Genomic DNA, 26,648 nt, shown 5'->3' on the forward strand with positions numbered 1-26,648 from the left:
GTCTCACAGAATTCTAAAATTTAGAAACCAAAGGGATGTTTATCTGATTTCAACTAGAGATTAGAAAATTTTCTAAAGTGTTTTTTAAGAAATTTTAGTTTTTTTTGGATGTTAATAAGTATGACACACAAAAAGTAGTTAAGTTTGGACAATTCTAGATTAAACTAACAATATTCTTTACTGCAGAACTTCCCAGAATTTATGATATGCTTAGGTACATTATAAATCTTCTAGAAATGTATATAATGTGTAGCATTTCTCAGACTCAGTTGGCCATAGATCCTGTGACATTAATGAATGATCTGTGGATACAGGGCAAACTTTAGGAAATGCTGGCTGACATGATTTGCTCAAGATCTTAACAACTAGTTAAAGGTAAGCTATAATTAAAATACAGTTTCACAACCTTGTCCTTTGAGTTTTCTAAGACATTTCAGTATTACCATATGAAACAGTGTTAACTATGAAACTACCAGGATTCTTTTTTTTTTGCGGGGGTAGGGGGACAGGGGTCTCACTCTGTTGCCCAGGCTGGAGTGCAGTGGCACCATTTTGGCTCACTGCAACCACCACCTCCTGAGGTTAAGCCATCCTCCCGTCTCAGCCTCCCGAGTAGCTCGTTAATATAGGCCAGGTGGTCCAAGTGCTACTATGCCTGGCTAATTTTTGTGTCTTTTCTAGAGATGAGGTTTCACCATCTCACCCAGGCTGCATGATTCTTTTGGCCACATTTTAATCCTATATTACTTTTGGAATTAATGAAATTCTAGATTTGGCATAATATAACTAATAACTTTGTATCACTCAGTGGGCAAGTATTATATAGAGTTAAAGTCTATGTGAAATTTATGACCTAGGAATGTGTAATGAAACAACACTTTTCTGTGTTTTTTTTTTATTGCTGCTTTTTTGTGGCTTGGAAATATTAAGAATACTTCATTTTAGCTTTCTTAGCTTTGATTCCGTCATTATTTTGGCAGATTATACTGTTTTAGAACTTACATATGGTAAAAATAATGGCATAGTAAAAATGCAACATTATTGATACTCAATTATTAGAAAGAATGTTTGGAAAGTATTCTAGTAACTACTTTTCGTGTATTTCTAGATGAGGCAGGGGTTGGCAGTCTAGAGCCCACAGCTTTCTTTTTTTGTATGTCCCATGATCTAAGGTTATATATTTAAAAATCATTGAAAAAAATTAGTAGAAGATTGTTTTGTGATGTGTAGAAATTATATGAAATTCAGATTTCAGTGTCCATAAATTTTATTGGAGCACCACCACCCTCATTTGTTGATGTATATTGTCTATGACTGCTTTCTCAATACAACAGCAGTATTGAGAAGGTGTGACAGAAACCCTATGGCCTGCAAAGCGTAAAATATTTGCAGTTTGGCTCTTTTCAGAATGTTTGTGGATTTCTTCTAGTCTATATTAAGGAATAATAGAGTTTATGGGATTATTTTATAAGTTTAGGTATATGAAATATAGGGAGCTATGTTTTATATATAACCAAATCTTTAAGTCAGTGTCTTCTAATAATTTCTCTGCTGGTTCTAGTCTCCTTTTTTTCTGGTAGAAGTTATATATTTTATTCTAATTTCATTTAATTTTCTTCTTTTTTCCTGTTAATCAGTAAACACTATATGATGTCGTATATTATTATAGGAAGCACTTGGGTTTGAGAAGTATCTTTGTAAAAGAAACAAAATTTGAGTAATTTTATATTGTTTCTATACACTTGATTGATGGGGAACACTTTTATATTTGAAGTTGACTTTGGTAGGCTAAGTTCTTTTCAAAAATAATTATTTCAATGATGCATTAGCAACAGAATGTTATTCTTACTGGATTTAGTTGGCCCAAAGAAGTCATAATTTAGTTTGTTCCTAACACAACTGGAGTAAATATTCTTGGAATACATCACCTCTTTGATTTGAATGTTGTTAACAGTTTCTAAAATTTTAAGTATCTATTTGTATTTTATTTGATAGCTCTCTTACTGGTTCTTAAGGGGGTTTGTTAAATTTTCATTTCCAAATATTGAATACATTTGGCAGTTGAAGTTTTTATTTTGCAAATTTTATGGTTTGGGAGAGGTAAAAATAATATCAAACCAGAGCAAGGATAATGGAATTATTGAATGTCTTGTTGAAACATCTAAAACATGGAATTTTAAAGAAGAAGCTTTAAATATGTAGGAGCCTCTAAGATGCTAAACATGTCCTTTTCAGTGTAATTTTTAGTTTCAGTTGTAATACAGAAGTTTATTTTCAACATGAGTGATCTGAGAAGGTTGTTGAGCATGAGGATACCAAGTACGGCTCATTAGCACCTTACTAGTAGTACTATCTTTTTTTCTTAGGAAGGGTTAACTAGGCTAGAATGTGTTGCCAGGCTTCCATGTCTTTCATTTTAGTATCTCATTCCTCTCCCAGATCTTTTAGTAATAAATTCTCCTTATTAGCACAGATGAAACTAGTATCATGTCCTCCCTTTAAAGAGCATAGAAACAATTGTATACAATCTCCATGATTAAGGAATTTCTGGGTATTCACAAATTGTATTCTTTTTCCTTTGTTAGTGTAGGTACAAAGCTAAATTGAATAAAATACACTATTAAAGAAAATTGTCAAGTGGATTTAGAAACTCAAAGGAACCAGTGAAATTAATGTATCATAGAAAAAATTTTCACTATTAAACCGTTAAATTTTTAAAACCAAGATACTACAGTTTAAATAATATCTGTTGAACTTTAACAAGAATTTGTGGGTTTTTCTTTTTTGTTTCAAAATAATGGTTATGTTTCATATTAATCTTTAGCAACTAAAATATATTGTGGTATCTTCTTATGGAATAATTTGTATGTTCAACAAGCAATTTTTTATGTTTTCAGAAATAGTTGATATCATTTCATATTAACTATTTCTATCCCAACAGTAACTGGTATTGCTTACACCATATTAAAAAACACTTAATTTTTTAAATCAATTTTTTACTAGTTGTAGCAATTAAATCTAGTAAGAATATGACTCAGGTCATTTGAAATACTCTTTTTTTTTTTTTTTTTTTTTTTTAAAGAGTCCATGAGAGTAACTTCAAATATAATTGCAATTTCACTGGCAGTCTAATACAATTCCATCCACTAAAGTTCTAGACTTAATATTTTCCAATACATTCTTAAATACTGTCCCATGCTTACTTATTTTTAAAAACTCATTAGGTACCTCTGTTATTACTGTCGAAACTGAATGATATCAACTATTTCTTAAAACAAAAAATTGCTTGTTGAACATACTGATGATTCCATAACAAGATGCCACAATATATTTTAGTTGCTAAGGATTAATATGAAATGATATCATATGACCTGAGTCATATTCTTACTAGATTTAGTTGGTACAACTAGTGAAAAATTGATTTAAAAAAATAAGTGATTTTTAATATGGTGTAAGCAATACCAGTCACTGTTGGGATAGAAATAGCTATTTTTTGAAAAAGGGAGAAGAGTCAGTTTCCTACGGTCATATAGATTTGTAAAATGCTGGATCAAGGAAAATTTAAATGTTTTCTTACTGTAGAACTTCTCAGAGCCTTTACTTTTTGATTTTCATGGGTATTTAATTTTTTGTATTTATTTTATACAGTATAAAATGTAATAAATCCAAATGTTAATGTAAATATTATGCCACCCCTGCATTCCAGTTACCCGATTTTGCCCCTGCCCCCTGCCAGTTTCATGTATTATCCTTTCAGGATATTCTCTGGATATGTATATGTGTTTGCTTTAAGAAAGTATCATTCTGTAATAGTATTCCAAATCTGTTTTTTTTTTCCTTTGAAAAATACCTTAAACAGCATTCCATGTCAGTGTATAAGAAGCTGCATTATTTTTTCTAAGTTGATTATGAAAATTTTAGAAACCCTGCAGCCATATAGGTCTATTTAACTCCCAGCCCATATATAGTTGTCATTTGTATTACATCTATATAGATCATAACTTCCACAATGTTACCATTTTTTGCTGTAGTCTGTATCTTAAAGAAATTAAGAGAAAAAGGTCTTGAATTTATTTGCCCACATAGCTATCATTTCTCATGTTTTTGTTTTGTTTTGTTTTTGTGTTTGTGTTTGTTTTTGTTTTTGTTTTCTCAGAAGATCCAGGTTTCTGTCTGGCTTTACTTTTCTTCAGCTTGAACATCCTTAAGTATTTCTTGTAGTGTAGGTCTTCTGGCAATGATTTCTCTGAATTTTTGTTTACTGAAAACATCTTTATTTTGCCTTCATTTTTGAAGGATATTTTCATTGAATATAGAATTCAAAGTTGACAGCTTTCTTTTTGTTTTTCTTTGTTTTTCTTTCTTTTCTTTTTTTCACTTTCAGCACTTTTATAAAGACTTTAAAGATGTTGTTCCACTGTCTCTTAGCCTCAGACTTTTTCTCTTGAGAAGTCAGCCATCGTTTGAGTTGTTGCTCCCCGTAAATAATATGTCTTTTTAGATTTTAGCAGCTACACTATAACATATCTTGTGTGGTTTTCTTTATATTAATCTAGTTCAGAGCTTCTTGAATATGTAAATATGCCTTTTACCAAAGGAAATTTTTGGGTCTTATGTCTTTTAATATTTTTCTGTTCCGCTCTTTTTCTCCTTTCCTTCTGTTAGACCATTATATTGTCTAACAGGTCCCTAAGGTTCAGTTCATTTTTTTAACTTCTTTTTTTCTCTCTAATAGTTAGGTTGTATAATTTCTGTTGATTAATCTTGATTCCTTGGTCATCTCCTTTCGGCTATTATGTCTATCCAGTGAATTTTAAATTTATCATATTCTAGAATTTGTTTGGCTACTTTTTATAATTACTGTGTATGCTGAAATTCTCCATACATTTATTCATTAAAAGCATATTTTCTTTGATCTCTTTGAACATAGTATAACTTTGCTGCTAGTTCTTTTTTTTTTTTTTTTTTGGATACAGAGTCTCCTCTGTTACCCAGGCTGGAGTGTAGTGGCATGATCTTGGCTCACTGTAACCTCTGCCTTCTGGGTTCAAGTGATTCTCATGCCTCAGCCTCCTGAGTAGCTGGGATTACAGCTGTGTGCCACCACACTTGGCTAATTTTTATATTTTTAGTAGAGACAGGGTTTTGCCGTGTTGGTAAGGCTGGTCTGGAACTCATAGCCTCAAGTGATCCACCGACCCCAGCATACCAAAGTGCTGGGATTACAGGCATGAGTCACCACACCCGGCCCCTTGCTGCTAATTCTTACATCTCGGTCATTTCAGGGTAGTTGTCTACTGACAGTTTTTTTTCTCTTGAGAATGGATCATTTTTTCCTGTTTCATATGTTGAATAATTTTGGATTGTATTCTGGACATTGTAAAATTATATGTTGTAGAACGTAGATTCTGTTATGTTCCTCTGAAGTAAGTGTGTGTGTGTGTGTGTGTGTGTGTGTGTGTGTGTGTGTGTGTGTGTGTATTTTAGACAGGCCTCACTCTGTCACCCAGGCTGGAGTGCAGTGGTGCAGTCTTGGCTCACTGCAACCTCCAATTCCCAGGCTCAGGTGATCCCCTCACCTCCGCCTCCAGAGTAGCTAGGACTATAGGCACATGCTACCACGCCCAGCTAATTTTTTGTATCTTTGTAGATATGGGGTTTTGCTATGTTGCCCAGCCTGGTCTCTAACTCCTGTGTTCAAACAATCCTTCCACCTTGGCCTCCCAAAGTGTTGGGATTACAGACATGAGCCACTATGCCTGGCCAAAAAATTTTTTTAGTAGTTGGCTGGAGTCTCAACAAAACTTCTTTCTGTACTGGGTGACAGGCACCTAAAATTCTAATCTCTTAGCTAAGTTTCTTTGAATCGGTTCCAGGTCTGTGTGTGTGGTTCAGGGGTCAGATAGAGATTCAAACAGTTTTATACATAGAATATGAAGCTCCCTCTCTCTCCAGATTATTTATTTATTTAGACAGAGTCTTGCTCTGTTGCCCAGGCTGGAGTGCAGGGGCGCGATCTTGGCTCACGGCAACCTCTGCCTCCTGGGTTCAAGCGATTCTTCTGCCTCAGCCTCCCGAGTAGCTGGGATTACAGTTGCCCACCACCACGCCTGGCTAATTTTTTTATTTTTAGTAGAGATGGGGTTTCACCATATTGGCCAGGCTGGTCTCAAACTCCTGACCTCATGATCCGCCCACCTTAGCCTCCAGAAGTGCTGGGATTACAGGCGTGAGCCACCACGCTCGGCCTCAGATTTTTTATTTCTAATAATTCCTCCTTCATATTCCAGAGGCTGTGGAATATGAGCCCTTATCTCTGGGTCTTCAAACCAGTAAGACTGTTTTCTAGTGGCATTTTAACTATTTCACATGGAATAGATGGGCCTGCCTTCAAATTCAAGCTATTAAAAGAAAAAAAAGGGAGAGAAGTGCATCCTATGCTGTTCTTTTTTCCAGATGTTAACTTGCCTCCAGTGTCCACCTGTTTCATTCACTTTTTGGTACCTTTAGATGATTTGTTTTTTACAGTTTGTTCAGAATTTATCGTTTCCTGCAGGAGAATCAGTTCAGTGAGAGTTTACTTGACCATACTGGAAATAGGGTTACTGCTTTATTTATTTAAGAACTGTTTAGTATCCCACTGTGTGATTTCTCTGTAATTTATTTAACTTCTTAGTCCTGTATTCATGGACATTTAGTGGTTTTGAATCTTCTGATGTTATCAGTGTTGCAGAATATATCTTTATACATACACATGGTGAGACATTCTTATGGGTACTTGGAGTATATCAACAGACATTTCTGTCATCATGAAGTTTACATTCTAGTTGGGGGAGATAGAAAATAAAAAATAAATACAAGTACATTGTATAGTAGATTAGAAAGTGAAAAGTGCTTGTATAGGAAGAGTAGGGCCCGATTTGAGTTAAGGAATGGTAATCACAATTTGAATTAGAGGTCTTACTGAGAGGTGAGATTTGAATGAAGACTTCTAAGAAGGTGAGAGAGTGAGCCTTGAGGATGTCTGGGGGAGAAGCAGGAGATCAGCCATTGTAAAGGCCCTAAAGTGGAGGCTTGTATGGTGAGTTTGAAGAGCAGAAAGGAAGCCAGTGTATCTAGAGAAGAGTAAGTGAAGTGGTGAGTGGTGTAAGAAGAAGCCGGAGATATGACTGGGAGCCAGATTTATATAAGGCATTGTAGGCCACTGTAAAGATTCTGGCTACTACTCTGAATGAAATGCAGAACCAAAGAAGGTTTTTTTTTATTTTTTATTTTTTTGAGATGGTGTCTTGCTCTGTCGCCAAGCTGGAGTGCAGTGGCACAATCTCAGCTTACTGTATCTTCTGCCTCCCGGGTTCAAACGATTCTCCTGCCTCAGCCTCCTGAGTAGCTGGGATTACAGGCGTGCGCCACCACACCAGCTAATTTTTGTATTTTTAGTGCAGACAGGGTTTCACCATGTTGGCCAGTATGGTCTCAATCTCTTGACCTCGTGATCCGCCCACCCCAGCCAGTGTAGGTTTTGAGCAAAATGGTGATGTGATCTGACTTTCATTTTTGAAAGAGCCATTTTGCTGATTAAGAGAGCAGTTGGGAGGTTATTACAGTAATCTAGACTAGAGATGAGGCTGTTTTGAATGTTTTGGAGTTTTCTACCAATATAATTAGGTGAAGAATGATACCTCTTTGGCATTTATTTTGCATTTCTTTAATTATGAATGAGGTCAAACATCTCATATGCATAAAGTCATTTATATCTCCTTTTCTGTGGTCTTAAAGTGTATATAACCTGTGCTATTTTTTTGTGTTGATTCAGTGGTCTTTTTCTTTTTCCTGAGATGGAGTGTTGCTCTGTCACTCAGGCTGGAGTGCAGTGGCATGATCTTGGCTCACTGCAACTTCTGCCTCTTGGGTTCAAGCAGTTCTGCCTCAGCCTGCTGAGTAGCCGGGATTACAGGCACCCACCACCATGCCTGGCTAATTTTTGTATTTTTAGTAGAGATGGGATTTCACTATGTTGTCCAGACTGGTCTTGAACTCCTGGCCTCAGGTGATCCAGCCGCCTTAGCCTCCCAAAGTGTTGGGATTGCCGGCATGGGCCACCGTGACCAGCCTCAGTGGTCTTTTTCTTACTGACTTGTGCTCAGTATTTTTTAAAGCTCCTCATGCACTTCCAGTATATAGGCAAAGATGAAACCACTGATCTAGCCCATCCTCATCGTGTAGCTGCCTCAAGGTCAGATCATGCCCAGTGTTAAGAGATACTTGGAGTCTGTAGTCACAAAGTGCATTCACTCCCAGCACTACCCTGTCCGGATCTCACATGCATCCTTTCACTTTGAACTTGTCCTTCTCCTAGTCCTGATTGCTTTACTGCCACATAGCTGAGAACCTGGCCCTTGCTGGTCCTGTCTCTCCCTTGCAATCATTCACTTTTAAGTTGAGAGGAATATAGTAATGTAGTATTGCGGTTAGGGGGGCTGTGGAGCCACTCTACCTTCATTTGAAACCTGGCTCCACCTAGGCCAAGCAACCTATCTTCTCTGTTTTTCAGTTTCTTCAACTGTAAAATGGAAATGATAACAATATGTATTTGCCTTATCAGGCTATTGTGAGGATAAGATGAGTTACTGCATGCTCAGTGCCGGCATATAGTAAACCACTTAGTAATTGTTAGCTATAACCTATCCTTCATTTAACAAATATGTAGTGGACTCCTTTTAAGTGCTGGGTATCATGCTAGATACCATACCCTAGAGCTTCAGTGACTATGACTCCCCTTTTCCCTGTGTAGGAGCAGAAATCGTCCCTTTTGTAGCCTTCTTAGAACACTATTCCTGGAATAGCATGCGTATCATTTATGCTAAACTTTTTCCTTTGTTGAGGAATTATGAGATCTAATACAGGGTTCTTAAGCATTTGCAGGGGAATCTGGCCTTTCTAAATTTGAGAAGTAACAGGATATACTTATTTTGATTATATTAGAATTATATTTTGATAAAACAAGAGTCAAGTGACAACTAAGATTATAAGTTTAGCTCTTCATCTGTTTGATTTTATCATGAGTTCACCAGCTCTGAAGTGTTCAGTTTTTGGCCAGAATTTCTTATACATAACTGAGGTGATTTTAGCTTCCTGAGAGATCACCATGGTCATACTCTTGTCAGTCTTGATCACTCTCCTGCTTTGGAGTTCTCAGAGTCTTACAAGCTCAGATTGTATTGCAGGTTTCTAAGTCTCGTAAGAAGTGTCATCCTCTGCAAGTAAGATTATATGGTCTTATTTACAAACTTTTTTTTGTTCTCTCGAGTGAATTTTTCAGGATAACAGAGAACAATAAGTAAAATTTGCTTAAGATGCATTCTTTCGTTACTCCCATGTGGGTCTCAAATGTTCAGAATTCTCCATGTTGTTTTCTCAGATACTTAAGGAACCTTATATACACTGGGTTTGAATGACTTATTGGTTTGCTTGACATCCTGTCTTTGTAAGAATATGTGGCAGACTTTCTCCAAATCAATAAAGGCAACAAGACTTTTTTTTTTTTTTTTAATGTACTGAACTTAATAGTTGTTTAACATATTCATTTTAAAATGGAAATAAAACTATCTTATATTCTGATCTTTTCTAAATCCAAATCAGTTCTTTATGTTGGCTTTCAATAGTCTATATTTCTAATGCAATATAATACAATATTCTTAATATTATACCTACTATCAGCAAGTATTGTTTGCCCTTGTTCTCTTGCTTGTGTTCGTGGGCTGGGGCTGTCTCTCTCTCCCTTCCTCCCTCTGTCTTCCTCCCTCCCTCCCTCCCTCCCTCTCCTCCCCACCTTCTTGCCTCCCCCTTATCCCTCCTCTCTCTCATTAAGATAAAAATGAGCAACTTCGGCTCTTTGGCTGTTCTCTTTTGTGGGTGGATAAGATTTAGGATTGTAGGCCGTAATGTTTGGACTATATATTTAATCATCTCAGGTATTATTCTCATCATGGCTTACTGCTTTTTTCAGTTTGAGTTTCCTGGGAGCTTATTATTCATTAATTTCCCAGGCTTTTTCTTGGCTTCAGTTACAAGGACCTTGACCAACTTGCTTTATTTCCTTGCGATTTGTTGACATTCTCATGTTCTCTGGTCATGATGCACTTCTTTAAAGATAAATGAGTTACTAGACTCCTGTACTGTAATTGACTGACAGGTCACAGAACAGTCAATATAGAACAGAATCCCAAACATGTAAATAAATGACCTTGAAGACATAAGAAAAAGAGAATTTTTAAAAATTGTAGTAATGTTATTCATTATTTTATGTTAAATTCTTCCAGAGATTTACTTAGTTGGTTTCTACTGGTTTTTATAATATCTGAATTTATCAGCTTATCTTCTGCACACTGCTTGGTGTTTTGAACTGCATTGGCATTCTTTTTTTATTCCTTTTTTTTTTTTTTTTTTTAGAGATGAGGTCTCACTCTGTTGCCCAGGCTGGAGTGTAGCGGTAATCAACCACAAGGGTACTTTTGATGCTGAGCTCACTGTACCCTTGAATTCCTGGGCTCAGGTAATGCTCCTGCCTTTGCTTCTGAGTAGCTGGGACTACAAGGGCGTACCACCGTGCCCAGATAATTTTTTACGTTTTTTGTAGAGACAGTCTTGCTGTTTAGGCTAGGCTGGTCTCAAACTCCTGGCCTCAAGTGATCCTCCCGCCTTGGCCTCCTAAAGTGCTGGGATTATAGGTGTGTGCCACTCTGCTTGGCCTAGATTGGCATTCTTGAGTGACCAATTAACCAAATGTCAGATCTCCTAGACAGGCATGAAGTGGTGTTCTTCCGGGTATGTTACAAGCGCTGATGGGAAACTGGGGGTGCCACTGACCATATGAAATGAAAGTCTAGAGATTCTGCCAGCATAACTGCAGACATTTCCTGGACCTCCCCCAGGAGCTGGTGGCTAAGGGTATTATTTACAGGGAATAACCAAAAGCCTGAGAGATGCTGAATCTTCATGGAAACATTGTAGAATATCAAAGAAGACTGATGGATTAGTTGCCAAGAGGGGAAGAGGGCAACAACTATGATTTCCTGGGGCTACTATGTTCTGACACAGCATGTACCTTGCATAGGGTGACACAGCCAGTGAAGGGCTGAGCTGGCCCTCCAGCCCAGGAGTAATATGTCATCAAAGCTCATGCTTTTTCTGCTATGCTACGCTAACTCATGTAAACATCCACTCTTTGGGAATAGTAGGATGTCATGATGACTGACTTATTTCAGAATATCTTCAAAAACTATTTTATCCACAGAAAAGAATGTCTTTGGCCACACTTTGTATTTAGTGTGACTAAAGTACATGTATCCATATTGTGAACAGGAATAAACCATCATAACCCGAGGCCAAAACTGTTAGCCTTTCAAAGCTCTAAGTATTACTTCAGCCTCTTTCTATGTGTGGTAGTCAGACTGGATATCAATATTGTCTCTTTACCAATATCGTCTCCCTTATTTGTTGCTGTGTTTTACTTCGAGGTACATGGCAAAGATAAAGAGGGTTCGATAGTTCTCAGCTTAGTGTGCATCCTGGAATAAGAGCCACAGTTCACACTGACTAACTGATGTAAAAGCATACCTTGAGTATCTGCAGCAATGCAGGAAAAGGAGAGCATAGGTAATTAAAATCCACATAGTGCATTCCCCGGAGGATTTGTGCAGGAAAAAATTTACAAATTAATTTAAAATGGCTGCTAATCCAAGATACTTTAAAAGTGGAAGAGTTTTCTAAAAGTTCCAAGTACTGTACTATTTTAGCAAATGTTGCTTTTTTTACACTTTTGATATTAAATAGTATGAAAGGATCCAGATAGTTGAGCAAAGTTCTTTTTCCTATTTCTCTGAAAAGCATCTCTATAAAACATTAAAAAAAAAAAAAAAATTAGCCAGGTGTGGTAGTACACGCCTGTGGTCCCCTTTGCTTGGGAGGATTGCTTGAGCCTTGGAAGTGGAGGCTGCAGTGAAGCATAATTGCACCACTACACTTCAGCCTGGGTGACAGAGGGAGACCCTGCCTCAAAAAAGAAAAGTGGGCTTAGAGTTAGACAGTGGTATTGGCTCCAGATAATCTGTATAATTCCAGTAAATCATCTGGTTTGGATTGTAATGAACCCCCTAAAGTGTATTACTCATAGCCGAAGAAATTTCTAAGACCGTTAAATGATTACTGTCAATAATCTGAGACTACTTGCATTGCCTAAAATCTTACAGGATATCTCCATGTGGCAGTTCCAGCTAATAAATTATATTTCTACTTTCAGTTTCTATGAACTACTTTAAAACCCTGCAATTGTTTTTTTTAAACATATGTGTCCTTCTAATGATTGTGAGACTATGAAACAAAATGATTATCTTTTAGATTCTTATTGCAGATGAGAAGATGAAGTGTTTTATAAAATAATGTATTAAATGTACCTATTCCTTGGCATATATGTTTAGATTTTTAATTATAATTTTTATGATGTGTTGGAGCCAGCATTTTCCTATAGAAATACAACTCAAGATTTAATATTGGGCAACAGTGGGAAAATGGGATTTAGTATGAAAATATTTGCTTTATGTAAACCTTTTTATGAATGTACCTAATGTATAAAGTGAAGTCAAGCTGTAAAAACAATTAGCTGGGAAAATGCCAAGTAAATTTTTTATGTTCCAGTGAGTATCTATTAACTACACATTACTGTTATCATTAAACTGTATGCAAATGTATGACTAAATTCATTTAGATTTGAGTGAAAGAGACAGAATACTAGAAGTATGCAGTGAGTATAATTAGTTTGCATCTACAAACCAAGCACATTAATCTTTCTGCAATACCGCTGATGTAATGTCTCCATGTTACTTTTGGGAGTATGTGAAGTGGGCAAACATCCAAAGTTGATAGTTAATTCTGATCAGCAAAAGCACTGGAGTAGATGCCTGGACTGGACATTGTAATAAAGCAAACAGTTTCTAAACTTCTTGGAAGATTTTAGTGCAAACATAATCATCCATTTGAATCTTTTATTATAGACATTATAAAATTAATTTATCTAAAAGGAGTGTAAACCCTCTTTTAAAAAATCCAGTGTGTTTGTATCTTTTATACTTTCATGCTTTTTTATACTTTTAACAAACTTTTCAAAAACATATGCTTGTGGACTTAAAATAATGGAGAGACAGAAGTTTTATAAGTATTTTCTAGAGCTCGTCTCATGAATCCTTTTGGTGCTGGGAAGGACTTGAGGGATTTTCTATACCAGTTGTTTTCAAAGTGCCTGCTCAGAGAACCTTTAACCAAAGATGATATCTGCTGCTGGAATTAAATAATAAGAATATTCTTACAGCTCAAAGAAATAATAAGCCATATTTTCCTTAAGTTTTTTAGTACTTAAGATTCTGCTATTAGATTACTAGCATGCAGTATTTAGTAAATACATATCGAAAAGTTAAAAGTGGCTGGGCACAGTGGCTTGTGTCTATAACCTCAGCACTTTGGGAGCCTGAGTTGGGAGGACTGCTTTAGCCTAGGAATTCAAGAGCAGCCTAGGCAACATAGGGAGTGCCTGTCTCTACAGAAAAAAAAAAAAAAATGTTAGCCAGGCATGATGACACACACTTGTGGTCCCAGCTACTCAAGAAACTGAGATGGGAGGATTGCTTGAGCCCAGCAGATTGAGACCGCAGTTAACCATAATCATGTACTGCACTCCAGCCTGGGTGACAGAATGAGACCCTGTTTTAAAAAAAAAAAAACCAAAAGACTTATATTTTTTAAAAAATTGTATGTTTTTGAATTACAAAGTGTATGTGTGTACATATATATCTATTTGAAAATTTTCCCTCAGTACACAGATATGCTATATTTCATGAAAAGGGTAATAATTTTCAACTGGTTTGTCACTTGAATAAAGTTGAAAGTTGATACAGACAAAATTGTTTTTGTTACTGATGGCTCTTACAGAACATAAGGCTTCTTGTCCAAAGTCTTTATAGATCTAGTAGCTGGAACTTAAATCCAGTAGATCTTATTCTAAACCTAAAAATATTTTCCTCTGTCCACACTGTCAGTGTTTTTTGTTGTTGTTGTTGTTACAAGGTTTAATGAGTGTATACTAGCTGTGTTCCCATTCAAGTAAGAAATAAGAATATTCTTTATCAGCTGCTATTTAGTATTCTTTTGGAAGTTTGGATCAACAAAATTGGTAAAATGTGGAAAGAAATAGGTAAAAAATTCTGGAAATAATAGGAAAATCCTAATTTTTTCTTATGAAACAGTGAAAGAATTAACTAAAATCCCATTAAAGACAGGAAGAGCCCTCTGTAAGGCAGATGAGTACAAAGTTGATATTCAGGAATCAGAAGCCTTCGTATTCGCAAACAGGGAAGAAGGCCCCTGTGAGGAGGCCCTTCTCAATCTGTAGTATGTGTAAAAACCACCTAGGCTGTTAGGCAATGTGCGCATTCCTGGACTCCATCCTGAATCCCTTTGGACAGCCCTGAATCTGCTTTTTAGCAAGTGTTTCTAGACCCCATTAGGAGGTCGATGTTTTCTATGTGGGACCACACTTGAGAAATACTGCTCCAAGGAACCCCCTACCCCCACCTCCCGCCATGTTCCTGCAGCATCGCTCCGCGTTTCTCCTGGTTTCCACAGTGCTAGCCATTTACCTCTCAGACAGGCCTGCTGCAGCACCCAGGGGAACACAGTGGCAGCACACTGGAAGAAGAGGCCCCCAGGTCGCCTTACCAGGAACCCTTCTTCACAGTTACAAAGTGGGAACACTTCCAGCACTGCTTTGCTTGTCAGCCACCATAGGGGAGGCACACTTTACTGCTTCTGCCACACACTGTCTGACCACCCACATCTAGTGGGAGGGCAGGAAATAGGGTGGTATCCTTTAGCACCTGAAGACTTTGAGCAGAACCTTCAGGCTGGGTGCACCCTTTTCTCACCTGCCAGATTCAGTGTGGCTGCTTTTCACTAGAGTTGATCACCCATTTCTCACCAGTCCTATGGCCACCTAATTGCTGTGTGTTCTACTACCTCCCAGTTGAAACGAGCAGCGATGCTTGGCAAAACTGTAACTGGTTAATTCCAGCTCCTCTGACTATGCTGCAGTAGGAAGCTACAGAAAAACATCTATGCTGACTAGTCCAGCTTGATACAATGACCACAGTCCTTAAGTGAAATTGTAGCACTGCCTGCAATCCTATATTTTCTTGGGCAGTTCAGTCTCCTATTTTTAGAGATGACTTTTCCTGCTCTGTGGAATGGCTTGCCAGCTACTCTCTTCTTGCCTCTCTTCTGGTAAAAACAACAAGATCCTTTTAAATCATATCTGATTGTGCCACTTTCCTGCTTAAAACTTTCCAGTGGCTTCCATCATGTGGAATTAAGTTCTGATTTGCTGCCAGGTGACTTCTCAGACCTAGTTTCCTACTAATCATTCCTTGACTCAGGGCTTGTCAGGTACAAGGAACCCTTGCTCTTTCTCAAAAATTGACCAACCAACATGTTATTTCTGCAGGGCCTTTGCACTTGCTGTCTTACTTGCTTACAGCACTTTTTCTTTCTGGCATTTCCGTGCCTAGAATTCTTACTTTATTCAAATCTGTGTTCAAATGTCACCTCCTAAAGGAGCCCCTGTTACTCTTTTTCCATACCGTGCTTTATTTTTCTTCCTAGCTCATCTCATTTGTTGATATGTATATGTGTGTGTGTGTGTGTGTGTGTACTTGCTTGATTGATAGTTTCCTGAGGGCAGTCCTCCATCTCTAGAAACTAAAACTCCATCCCAGCATGAAGTAGGCCTTTAATAAGTTTATGTTGAATTATTAATGTAATTCACATACCCCCCCTGGCAATTAGATAAGAGTAGGAAGACCAGGTCAGTAACATTCTAGAGTGTAAAAGGGGAGGTCTTTTTACACTGCCCTTTACAAAATTTGGTAGGCTGGTTTGTGGGAGTCTGTCAAGAATGTGAATGAGAGTAGGTGAGATCACCTACAAAAACTGTCTTGTTGGTGAGAAACAAAATAGAACCCTAGGGAGTATCAACATTTTTTTAAAAAATGATTTTTATTGAAATAAAATTTATGTAACACAAGATTAACTATTTTAAAGTATACAATTCATTGTGCATTTAGTACATTCACAGTGTTGTACAGCCATCACCGTGCTCTAATTTTAAAACATTTCTATCACTTCTAAAAGAAGCCCCATACCTATTAACAGTTACTCCCCAAACTCTGTCCTCCCAGCTCCTGGCAACCACTAATCTACTTTCTGTCTCTATGGGATTGCCTATTCTGGATATTTTGTCTAAATGGAATCATAGAGTATATACCCTTTTGTATTCTAGCTTCTTTCACTTAGCATAATGTAAGTTCATTCATGATGTAGCATGTAATTATACTTCATTCCTTTGTATGACTGTAAAACACTCCGTTGTAGGGACATACCACATTTTATTTATTCATCAGGAACTTTGGGTTATTTCCACTTTCTATTAGGAATAATGCTACTGTAAACATTTACATACAAGTTTTTGTTTGAACCCCAGTTTTCATTTCTCTTGGGTATATATCTAGAAGTGAAACTGCTGGGTCAAGTGGCAATTCTGTGTTTAATTTTTTGATGAACTAGTAAACTATTTCCTATAGCAACTGCACCATTTTACATTCCCACCAGAATGTATGAGGGTTCCAATTTGCCATGTCTTTATGACTTTTTTAAAAAAAAAACTATAGCCATCCTAGTGGGTGTGCAAAGTAGTGTCATATTGTGGTTTGGATTTGCATTTCCCTAATAAGAACATTTAAACGTGGGCTCCAGATGGATGGGTTAAGAGGAGATAAAGAATGAGCAGACAGGACATAGGACTTTGCAGTCAACTTGGTCTTCCAGACTTACAGTGTCCCCAGCATTGCCTTTGGCAACTGATATCCTGCACCTGACTTTTAGCATACAGAGATCTTCAGAATCTGCCAGACCTCATACATCTAGAGAGACTTAAGTTGCTTTGATATTCCAAGTCCAGCATGACTTCTTCAGAGTTTATAGTTAGTACTTCTGCAGTTTATGGTGTTCATCTATCCAGTTCATTCAGAGGCAGCATGGTGTAGCAGTTATGAGCATGGGCTCTGGAGTGAGACTGCCTGGGCTCAAATGCGGGCTTAAGTCGGGTGGCCTTGGGAAGGTTAGTGAATGTCTCTATTTTTCAATTTCCTCATCTGTAAAATGAAGTTGGGTTGTGAGGATTGAGTGAGATTAGTATCTAAATGCTTGGAATAGCGCCTGGCACATAGTAAGTGCTTTGTATATTTTTGCCCTAATTATGATAATGGTGATGTGGTAATGATTTATCTATATATCCATTTAGAGAAGGGGCAAGAATAGGTTTATGTTGGTTCCAAGTATGAGATTGAGGGTGGTGATTATGTGTTTACAATAATGGGGCTCTTTGATAACATGCTGTGCTTTGCATAGTCCTGATTATGGCACTACTGTCAGTGATACAGTACAAGTTACTTATTCTCTTGGTTTGTGTTCTGTATTCTGTAAGTCATTCCACTAATTTATCAAATTTAATTTTGAACACAGATTTACCTTTGTTTAGACAGGGACTAGACTTCCTTCAATTAAGTGTTTTTTTTTCCATTTTTATTCTAGTGTTCCATATTATTTTTTAAAACTTGAAATTATGAGAGGAAAGAACATCATTTATGATGCTGTCATTTCAAAACACCCTACCCTAGCTTTTAGTGCATGTCTTTCTATATTTTCCTCTAGGCATTTAAAACATACTTACAGTAATTCTACAAATAAAATAGAATATCCATATACCTCTTTTAAAGCATATTTTCAGCTGACCTGTGAATCTTTTCTAACCAGTCCTAATATTTGAAATTCCTCAAGAATTAACAGTTAGATCTCATAAAAGATATATTTTTCAAAATTTGTAGATATGAATAGAGAAATAACTGTCTCCTATCTAGATATTTTATATACATACAAGTTTGAAAATGTGCCAGGGACTATTTTATAGCTCTATGATAAAAACCTGCTGTTTTTCTATAGCAAGAAAAAGAATGCTTAGCAGTGCCAAAAAGTGTACAAAGAATCAAAATAATCGACATGTCGTTTGAATTCTTAGTTTTGGCCTTTAGGGTTCTTTAAACATAAATTCTACAAATATTTTGCAGATAAGTAAACTGAGATAGAAAGGTTAAGTGACATTTCTGTTTCCAGTCAATGTTAGAAATAAACACAGAAATCCAAAGCCTCTCCTTATTAGATCAGAAGATAGCATTTTCATATATTTTAAGATGTAAGTCTGTAGAGGAGATATGAATGTTTAAGCTGTGTCGAGATTTATGAATAATGCTATCAAATAGAATGAGGTAATTATTTTTCAATTTGTAAAAATCCTAATGTTATTTGGGATATGTCTTTCTCACCTTGTAAAAATGATGCTTAGGAAAGTGGAGATGTTGGAGAATAAAACAGTCACAGAATGGTAGGGAGGACATACGGGATTTTAGTTGTTTAGAAAGATAATACAAAATGAGTCCATAAAGAGGGCATTAAATGAAGTAACTTTAGGGAGGATGGCAAGGACATGTGGTATAAAAAGTTGCTACAACTAACAGTCAAATATAAGTGAATGTAAAATCTTTCCTTTACTCAAAAAAACTATAAGGAATGTCAAGTATTAAATCAAAGGAACCAGTATACATACTTTCTTTACTGTTGTATTGACTTGTGGTATCTTGAAGACAGGCAGAATCTCAAGACTTGTTTGGAATCTAAAGGAAAGGAAGATTCTATTTTATTTTATTTATGATTTTATTTATTTTTTGCAAGACTTCCAGCAGATAGAAGGCAAGGAGACGTGGAGATAAAAAGGCCTTGCAAGCAGCGTTTGTCAGATTTAGGCTGTTAAGTAATGTGGCACACAATGCTCATCATTTTGATGTTTTACTTCGATTTTACATCATGCACTTGTGTCTCTTTGATCTGACGTGCTGCAGAAACACAGTATTTCGTCATGGTTGTCTGTTTGTTTCAGCAGCCCTTGACTCAATAAAACATCTCTGAAGTCTATTAGTGGGCCTTAGTTTAGGTCCCTTGCATTAGTTTCTCTGGCCTTCCATGAAGATAGACAATTTAGTAAACAAAAATGAACAAAAATGGAAGAAGATAAAGCAGATTCTCCTGGACTCTGCAGTTAGGCAGACTTAAATTTGACTCCCAGCAACTCTTTTGGGGACATTTGTTACCTCTTAAGGTGACCTTGAGGACATCTCCTGCCTTACCAGGCTGTAGTGAGGATTAAATGAAAAAGAGATATGAAAGACCTAACCATTGTGTAGTAAGCAATGTGTGTGGTCTCTTTCTTGAATGGACTTTGAAGCAATTGCCAAGTCACATAGGCCACATTGTGTGATGTGGTGATAATCTTGGACCTTTATGTTGCAGAGAGTCAGCAGGGCAGCTTAAAATTATGGTTCCCTCCTCAGAAACTCTGATGCAGCAGATCAGGCTTGGATCACAGGAATCTTCATTTTTAACAACTGTGGAAAATAATTCTGATGAAAGTAGGATCTTTCAAATCCCAAGACTTTTTTGGGATTTAAAAGAAGTTCAACCATTTGACCCTGAAACTTAAATAACTTGGATGGGTGAGTTTTCTTGGTTCATCTTTTAACAGTAATCATTATGGGGATCTAAACATTGTCCACAAAATTCTACTTCAGAAAAATTATTCAAGAATACCTGTGTCTGCTTAGGTAAATATACTAATTTGTAAAAATATGTACATCACTTATTATAAGTACTGTGTTAGTCTGATCTCATGTTGCTATGAAGAAATACCCGAGACTGAACTGAGTGATTTATAAAGAAAAGAGATTTAATTGACTCACAGTTCTGCATGGCTGGGGAGGCCTCAGGAAACTTACAATCATGGCGGAAGGCACCTCTTCACAGGGCAGCGGGAGAGGAGATGAGTGCCAGCAGGGGAAATGCCAGAAGCTTATGAAACCATCAGATCTTGTGAGAACTCACTCCCTATCATGAGAATACTGTGGGGGAAACCACCCCCATGATTCACTTACCTCCACCCAGGTACTTCCCACGACACATGGAGATTACAATTCGGATTACAATTCAAGATGACATTTTGAGTGGGGACACAACCAAACCATATCAAATACCTTACCAAAAGTGAGCTTAATACGTGAAATAAGTGAAAGTAGAAGGAAATCTATTAAAAGGAACATATCAATCTTTATAGTTAATAAATTTTGGGTATTTCTTTACCAAAGGAAATAAGTATTTTGAGACCAGACCTATCACACAAAAACCATTCTGCATCATCTCCCCTGTAATTCAATCTGGATGCAATTAATGAGAGTGCTCTGGCTAATCTTGATTGTCATGATGGTATGAGGAGATGTGATATATAAGGTATTCAAACCATGTGGGGTATATTATTAAGAATCATTGTTAAGTAAGAGGATAAAGTGAAACAGAATGAAATAAGTCAGGCATCCAGTTTTGGTATTTCCTGTTGTTAGTGCTAGAATTTTTACTTTTTATGTTAAAAATGCAACATACTTAATTTTTCCTCTGATACTTACACAATGTAATTTATATATACATATATATCCACATGCATGCACATACACATACATTGAGCCATATTTGATGACCAAAAAGGGAGAGGCCCCAAGGGCTCTTTGGTGTGCAATTAATATTTTGGCCAGAAAATCAGCAGATTGTTTCAGTATGGTTATGTGTTATGACATCATATTCCAGTAAAGTTATAATGAACAGAAATTTTGTTTGTCTCTGTGGCAAACCAAAATGAGTTTTGTAATTGTCAGCAGGCCTTAGTGATTATAGTGGCGCCCACTCCCTCTACTGTAGTTAAAGGTCTGTTAGCATTTCAGTTGTGAACCTTCTATTTTCAGAAGTTTATAATTAATTGTAAACATTTGCTCTATGGTGAAAGTTTGCCATATAAGATCTCAGTTCAGGAATAAATTTCTGATTTCAAATTATCTGTTTTAAAGTTTTATAGTAGCACCAGTTAAAAATAAACAAAGTTCTGTGGAGGTGGGAAAACTGAATTTTGTGAAATACAAAGTGAAGATCACCAGCGTTATTCATATTAGTCTTGTCAGATTTTTGCATTAAAGGGATTAAAATAAAATAGATGATAGGAAATTGTGTACTCCAGTACACAATATTTAATTATTGTAACCAAAAAGCAAATAATATTGTAGTTTTTAATGCTTTTTAATCTGTTTATAATAATGCATTTGAAATGCTTTAAGTTAATAGAAAACTGTAGTTCAAGAAAATTGATTTTAAGTTAAGCGTTTAAAACAGCAACTTTTTCTTTTTTTCGTACTCTGAATTCCTGTCCTTCATTTGGCACTGTTAATTACTCCTTTCCCCGACATTGTGTTGTATTTTTTTTTCTAACTTTGACCCTTTTTCATCTCTTTCACTGCTGTCTATTGTTTCCCTTGCACTTTGATCATAGGCATTAATCAGTTCCTAGCCTTAGGCTCTTTTTTGATTCCTTTACACTTACCCTTTCCAGGTGCTTATCCACTTGCATGGTTTCAATTATTGCCCCACAAATCTGCATCTTCAGTACCAATCAGCATTTCTAGTTCTTCACCTTCAGTAAACCTTCATTGATTAGTCCCATCTGCCTGGTGAATTCTTACATGATGGGCTCTTTCCAGTTTATCTCAGGTTGAACATAGAGCATCACTACTTGGATGTGCAGTAATTATCTAAAATATAGTAGGACCTCAATTGGACTTCTTTTTGCTTGGAAGCAAACATTTTTAAGGACTGGAGTGATTTTTAACTCATTTTTTTCAGCATTGCAATTGTAAATCCACCATTCCATCAAAATCAATTCTGTTTATTTTGCTAAGTTGCTCAATTCAATGGTCATATTTCTCAGTCATCATTTTACTTGACCTGTTAGTAGCATTAGATACAATTAATCCCTCCCTTCTCCTTGATAGACTTTTTTCCCATTTGGCTTTCAGGAAGGACATTGTGCTTGCTTGCCTTTTCTCCTATCACACCCTCCCACAGAGTTCTCATTGTTTTATGCCTTTAAATACTGCCTGTATATTGATGATTCCCAAATTTTATCTCTACCTTGGACCTCTTTGCTGAAGTCCAGACTAATAAATTGAGTTGTTCACTTGACATCTGTACTTGGATGTCTAATAGGTCTAATAATCGAACATCTCCAAAACAGAGCTGTTGAAATCCACCCCCAGCAAACCCATTTCTTTTTTCAGTCTTCACTATCTCAATAGATGGGTACTCCGTTTTCTAGTTGTTTAGTTCCAAAACCGTGATGTTATCCCTGACTCCCCTCTCATATTCCATAGCCAGTCTTTGGGTAAACCCGTCATCTCTACTTCCAAAATTCATCTAGAAACAATGACTTCTCATTACTTCCATTGCTACACCCTAGTTCAGGCCACTGTCACTTTTCCCCTGGATTATCCCAGTAGCCTATTAGATATCCTTGCTTCCAGCATTGTTCCCCTACAGTGTGTCCTCAAAATAGTAATCAGATGGTTATTTCAAGAGATAAATCAGATTATGTCACTTCTCTGTGCAAAACCTTCCAGTGGCTGATCATTTCACTTGGGGTAAAAGATGCTTACAGCAATTTGTAGGGAAGGCCCTGTGGAATCTTGCCACCTCTACTCGTCTAGCTTTTCCTCTCTCCCTAAACTTTTGCCAGACAGGCCTCCTCCGAGTTACTTGAACATGCATGGCACACTCCTGCCTCACTGCTCTTGCTGCTGGTATACTCTCTGCTTCAGATGCACTGTTCCAGATATCTGCATGGCTTGTTCCCTAACTTGTTTCAGGTCTTTACACAATTGATATTTTCTCAATGGAACGTCTCTTGGCCACCCTATCTAAAACCTACCTCCCTGACACTTCTGAACCCTTTCCTCTTTACTTTTTCTTACATCTGTCTCTAACATACTAGGTATTCTACATATTTTTCTTATTGTTTATCTTCCCTACTCTAAGTGTTGTTCATTGTCATAGTCCCCTGTCATATAGAGGACACTCCATAAATAATTGTTGAATTAATGGATTTTATCACATCTCTTAATTTTTTCTCCTTAATTTCTTTTGTTTTTTTTTTGTTTCTTCTTACAGCCTCTATTATCTCTTCATATCTGCATTATTGCAGCTTTTTAGTCACATGTCATTAGCCTCATTACCTCAGTCACCATAAAATGTATGAATATAACACTTCCTGCTCAAGAATTGGCCTAAACTCCTTATTCCTGTGCTGAATCTGCTCTCCTTATTACTTTGCATTGTACTCAGTCCATTTCTCTGCTCCTGTATTTCTAATCATAATTATCTTCTGCAAAAAGCACAGTAATCTACATGTTGTCGCCTGAACAGTCTTGCCTGACCCAGCCTCTGTTGTAGCTTCACCAGACTGTTCACTTACTTCTGTCAAAATCTGACCAAAAACTTCTCACCAGGAAGTCTCCTGTGATAGAATTAAATAATTTTTACTGTATTATTTTATGTTTAATGTTGTATTCTATATATGTTTTTCATGGAGATCAGTATAAGCTATTATCTGTAGATGTATTGACTCACATTTTATCAAAAAAGTATATTTTTGAGGTTAAAATTTTTTTAAGAGTATAGCACATTATATAATTGGTATCATTTTAAACAAAATAAATCTTATGAATGATTATAGAGTGGTTTTATTAAGCTAACTTTATTGTTTTTATTTTCTTATTTTAGGTATCATTGCCCAGTGCCTAAGATCTTTTATGTTCAGCTCACTGTAGGAAATAATGAATTTTTTGGGGAAGGAAAGACTCGACAAGCTGCTAGACACAATGCTGCAATGAAAGCCCTCCAAGCACTGCAGAATGAACCTATTCCAGAAAGATCACCTCAGGTGTGGTGCTGGTGCATGTGACAGTCTCTTCTTTCTACTTTCCCAGTGAAACAAATCAGTGCATTTTATAATTAAAACAAATAATCTGTTCTGTTAGGGAAGAATACTAGAGTGAAGACCTGCTAAGATTTGCATCTCAGACTGTCTGCTGTACTTGCTTCATGTGTTCCTGCAGGATGACTATACCTTTCAGAACTTTGGTTCTTCCCTTGAGTTCGCTTCCCAGGCATCTGGGGATTTGGGGATGTATATGAGGATGAGAAATAACGTTGACTTGGCTTATATTTCATACTATGTTTATTGAATATAGATTACATTGTGTGAATATAGAATCGGATTTAAAGTGGAAGAGATTTTATAGATTTTTTCAGTCCTCCTTTGTTTTACAAATAAGGACATTGAGTCTGTTCTTGAGTAATCTCACTCATTCTCCTGGCTTCAGCTACTTTCTCGACTGACTTCAAAATAGTATCTGTAGCTCAGGCATGTCCTATACATAGCATAGTGAGCTCCTTTTTTGTTGTTGTTGTTGAAATGGAGCCTCGCTCTGTTGCTCAGGCTGGAATGCAGTGGTGGGATCTGGGCTCACTGCAACCTCTGCCTCCCAGGTTCAAGCGATTCTCCTTCCTCAGCCTCCTAAGTAGCTGGGACTATAGGCGCATGCCACCACGCCTGGCTAATTTTTTGTATTTTTAGTAAAGACGGGATTTCACTGTGTTGGCCAGGATGTTCTCGATCTCCTGAGCTCGTGATCCACCCTCCTTGGCCTCCCAAAGTGCTGGGATTACAGGTGTGAGCCACTGCGCTCGGCAGGATAGTGAGCTTCTTACTTACCTTACAGTTCAAACTCTACAGTTTTCCTTTCCCCAAACCAATTGTTTCTTTCTCCTTTGATATTTATCTTAATGGCAGACTTAGGTGTTTTTCTGCTTGTACTCTTTCATGAGAGCTCCTATCTATTTCTTGATCTGTTTTCCCATGAGATCATACACTTCTTGACAGCAGGAATACTGTCTCTTTCTCTCTAATAGTTATAGTGGGTTCAGCATATATGAGGCCTTCCAGAAGTATGTGTTAAATAAGTGAATAAAGAAACCGAGGCCTGTGCCAGACATAGATCTCCAACTAGGATGCTCCTGGTTTGCATCCTGTACTCTTTCTGTAACTTCATCCTCATAGATCACATTAGAACACCAGTGGCGGGGGAATTCCTGGGTGTTGGGGGTTGGGTGGGTAGAGAACTCTAAAACAAGAGAGCCAGGTCTAGGGATGTAGGCTAAACTCAAATTAGTGTATGGTTGAGTAAAAGATTTCCAGTCTGCATTAAATACTTTTCCTTCAAGGAAAACAAACTAAAAACCAAGTAACAAAAAGCCTGGCAGCAAAGCCCTTGACTGCTGTGGTTACAGGACAATGCAGCAGATACAGTCTATAGTTTGTTGTTTCTTCTTGTAATTTAAATAGGCCATCTTGACTGTAGAATAGAAGTAAAGTTTGTTATAATGTCACGATTCAGTGTTATCCTATTTTTTGTGATTTAGAATGGTGAATCAGGAAAGGATATGGATGATGACAAAGATGCAAATAAGTCTGAGATCAGCTTAGTGTTTGAAATTGCTCTGAAGCGAAATATGCCTGTCAGTTTTGAGGTATGTACTCGGTAGAGATCTTCCCATTTTTTCCCTTGCTCTCGTTATTTTAAACAAACAAACAAACAAACAAACAAATAAAATTAACTGGTATACTAGTATCCTGCAAGAGTTAATGTGCTTCTGTATGTTCAAACCCAGTATTACAAAATGATCTAAGCCCTGGTGAGAATAGAAATCATGATGATAACACAGATTCCTTCTGATTTTTTTATTTTCTGTATTAAGCCTTTTGTATACATGATATTTCAATTTTTATAAAAGTTATTTTCTGGGTGTAGATAATTTGTGGTATCCTATAGGATTTGGTATTTTAAATAGGATTAAATTAAATTTATTCAAGTTAAGATTTAGTGACACATATGTTAATATCCCATTTTTTTTCAATTGTGTGGAGGCCAAAATATGTTTAACATTAACCTCAACTAACAAAATCACCAAGAAGATGTAATGAAGCAACTCTTGATTTTACAGCTAGATAAATTTATCGCAAATATATTCATAAAATTGAAGAAAACTTAAAAAAAAATTATCATAATACTTCCCTTATTAAGAGGTCACTAATTTTACAACTCATGTCTGGAAAGTAGGCAAGAACCAGGAAATAAGCTGAAAGAGTTGTGGATAATCTTCCCTCACATTGTATGACATTCACCTACTAGAAAGCTCCCACATCTTACTCATTGGCAGGATCATTTGAGTTGGACTGAGAAACTGTTAGCTTTCTCTTGGACACATTCTGACAAGTTGCATTATCTCAGTTCTCAGTCCACAGCATGTTAAAAGCAGCAAAATGAGGAAGTCAGGGAGAGAATGTACTTGAGAGCCTATTGGTCCAGCAAGAAATGATACGGAAAATTTGGAAAACCTGTAAAAAGTAATTGCTTATACTGAAAAATTATTGGGATTTTTTTTAAAGGCTGCAGTGACTACAAACAGTTTTATTATTCTTAGATGTTCTTGGGAACATCAATATATTA

General features: G+C 36.7%; 1 protein-coding gene across 17 annotated transcripts in view; it reads left to right on the top strand.

Annotated features, from left to right (window-relative positions):
• Positions 1-26,648, top strand: part of LOC105483581 (staufen double-stranded RNA binding protein 2) — a 332,549-nt gene that overhangs the window by 106,992 nt on the left and 198,909 nt on the right. For all 17 annotated transcript variants that reach the window (XM_071068098.1, XM_071068096.1, XM_071068101.1 and 14 more), the window contains 2 exons: positions 23,860-24,019; positions 25,561-25,668. In XM_071068098.1, coding sequence (XP_070924199.1) covers positions 23,860-24,019; positions 25,561-25,668 — 268 coding nt within the window. The remainder of the gene's footprint in view (positions 1-23,859; positions 24,020-25,560; positions 25,669-26,648) is intronic.

This window comes from Macaca nemestrina, chromosome 8 (genome assembly GCF_043159975.1).
Source record: "Macaca nemestrina isolate mMacNem1 chromosome 8, mMacNem.hap1, whole genome shotgun sequence".
Lineage (NCBI taxonomy): Eukaryota > Metazoa > Chordata > Mammalia > Primates > Cercopithecidae > Macaca > Macaca nemestrina.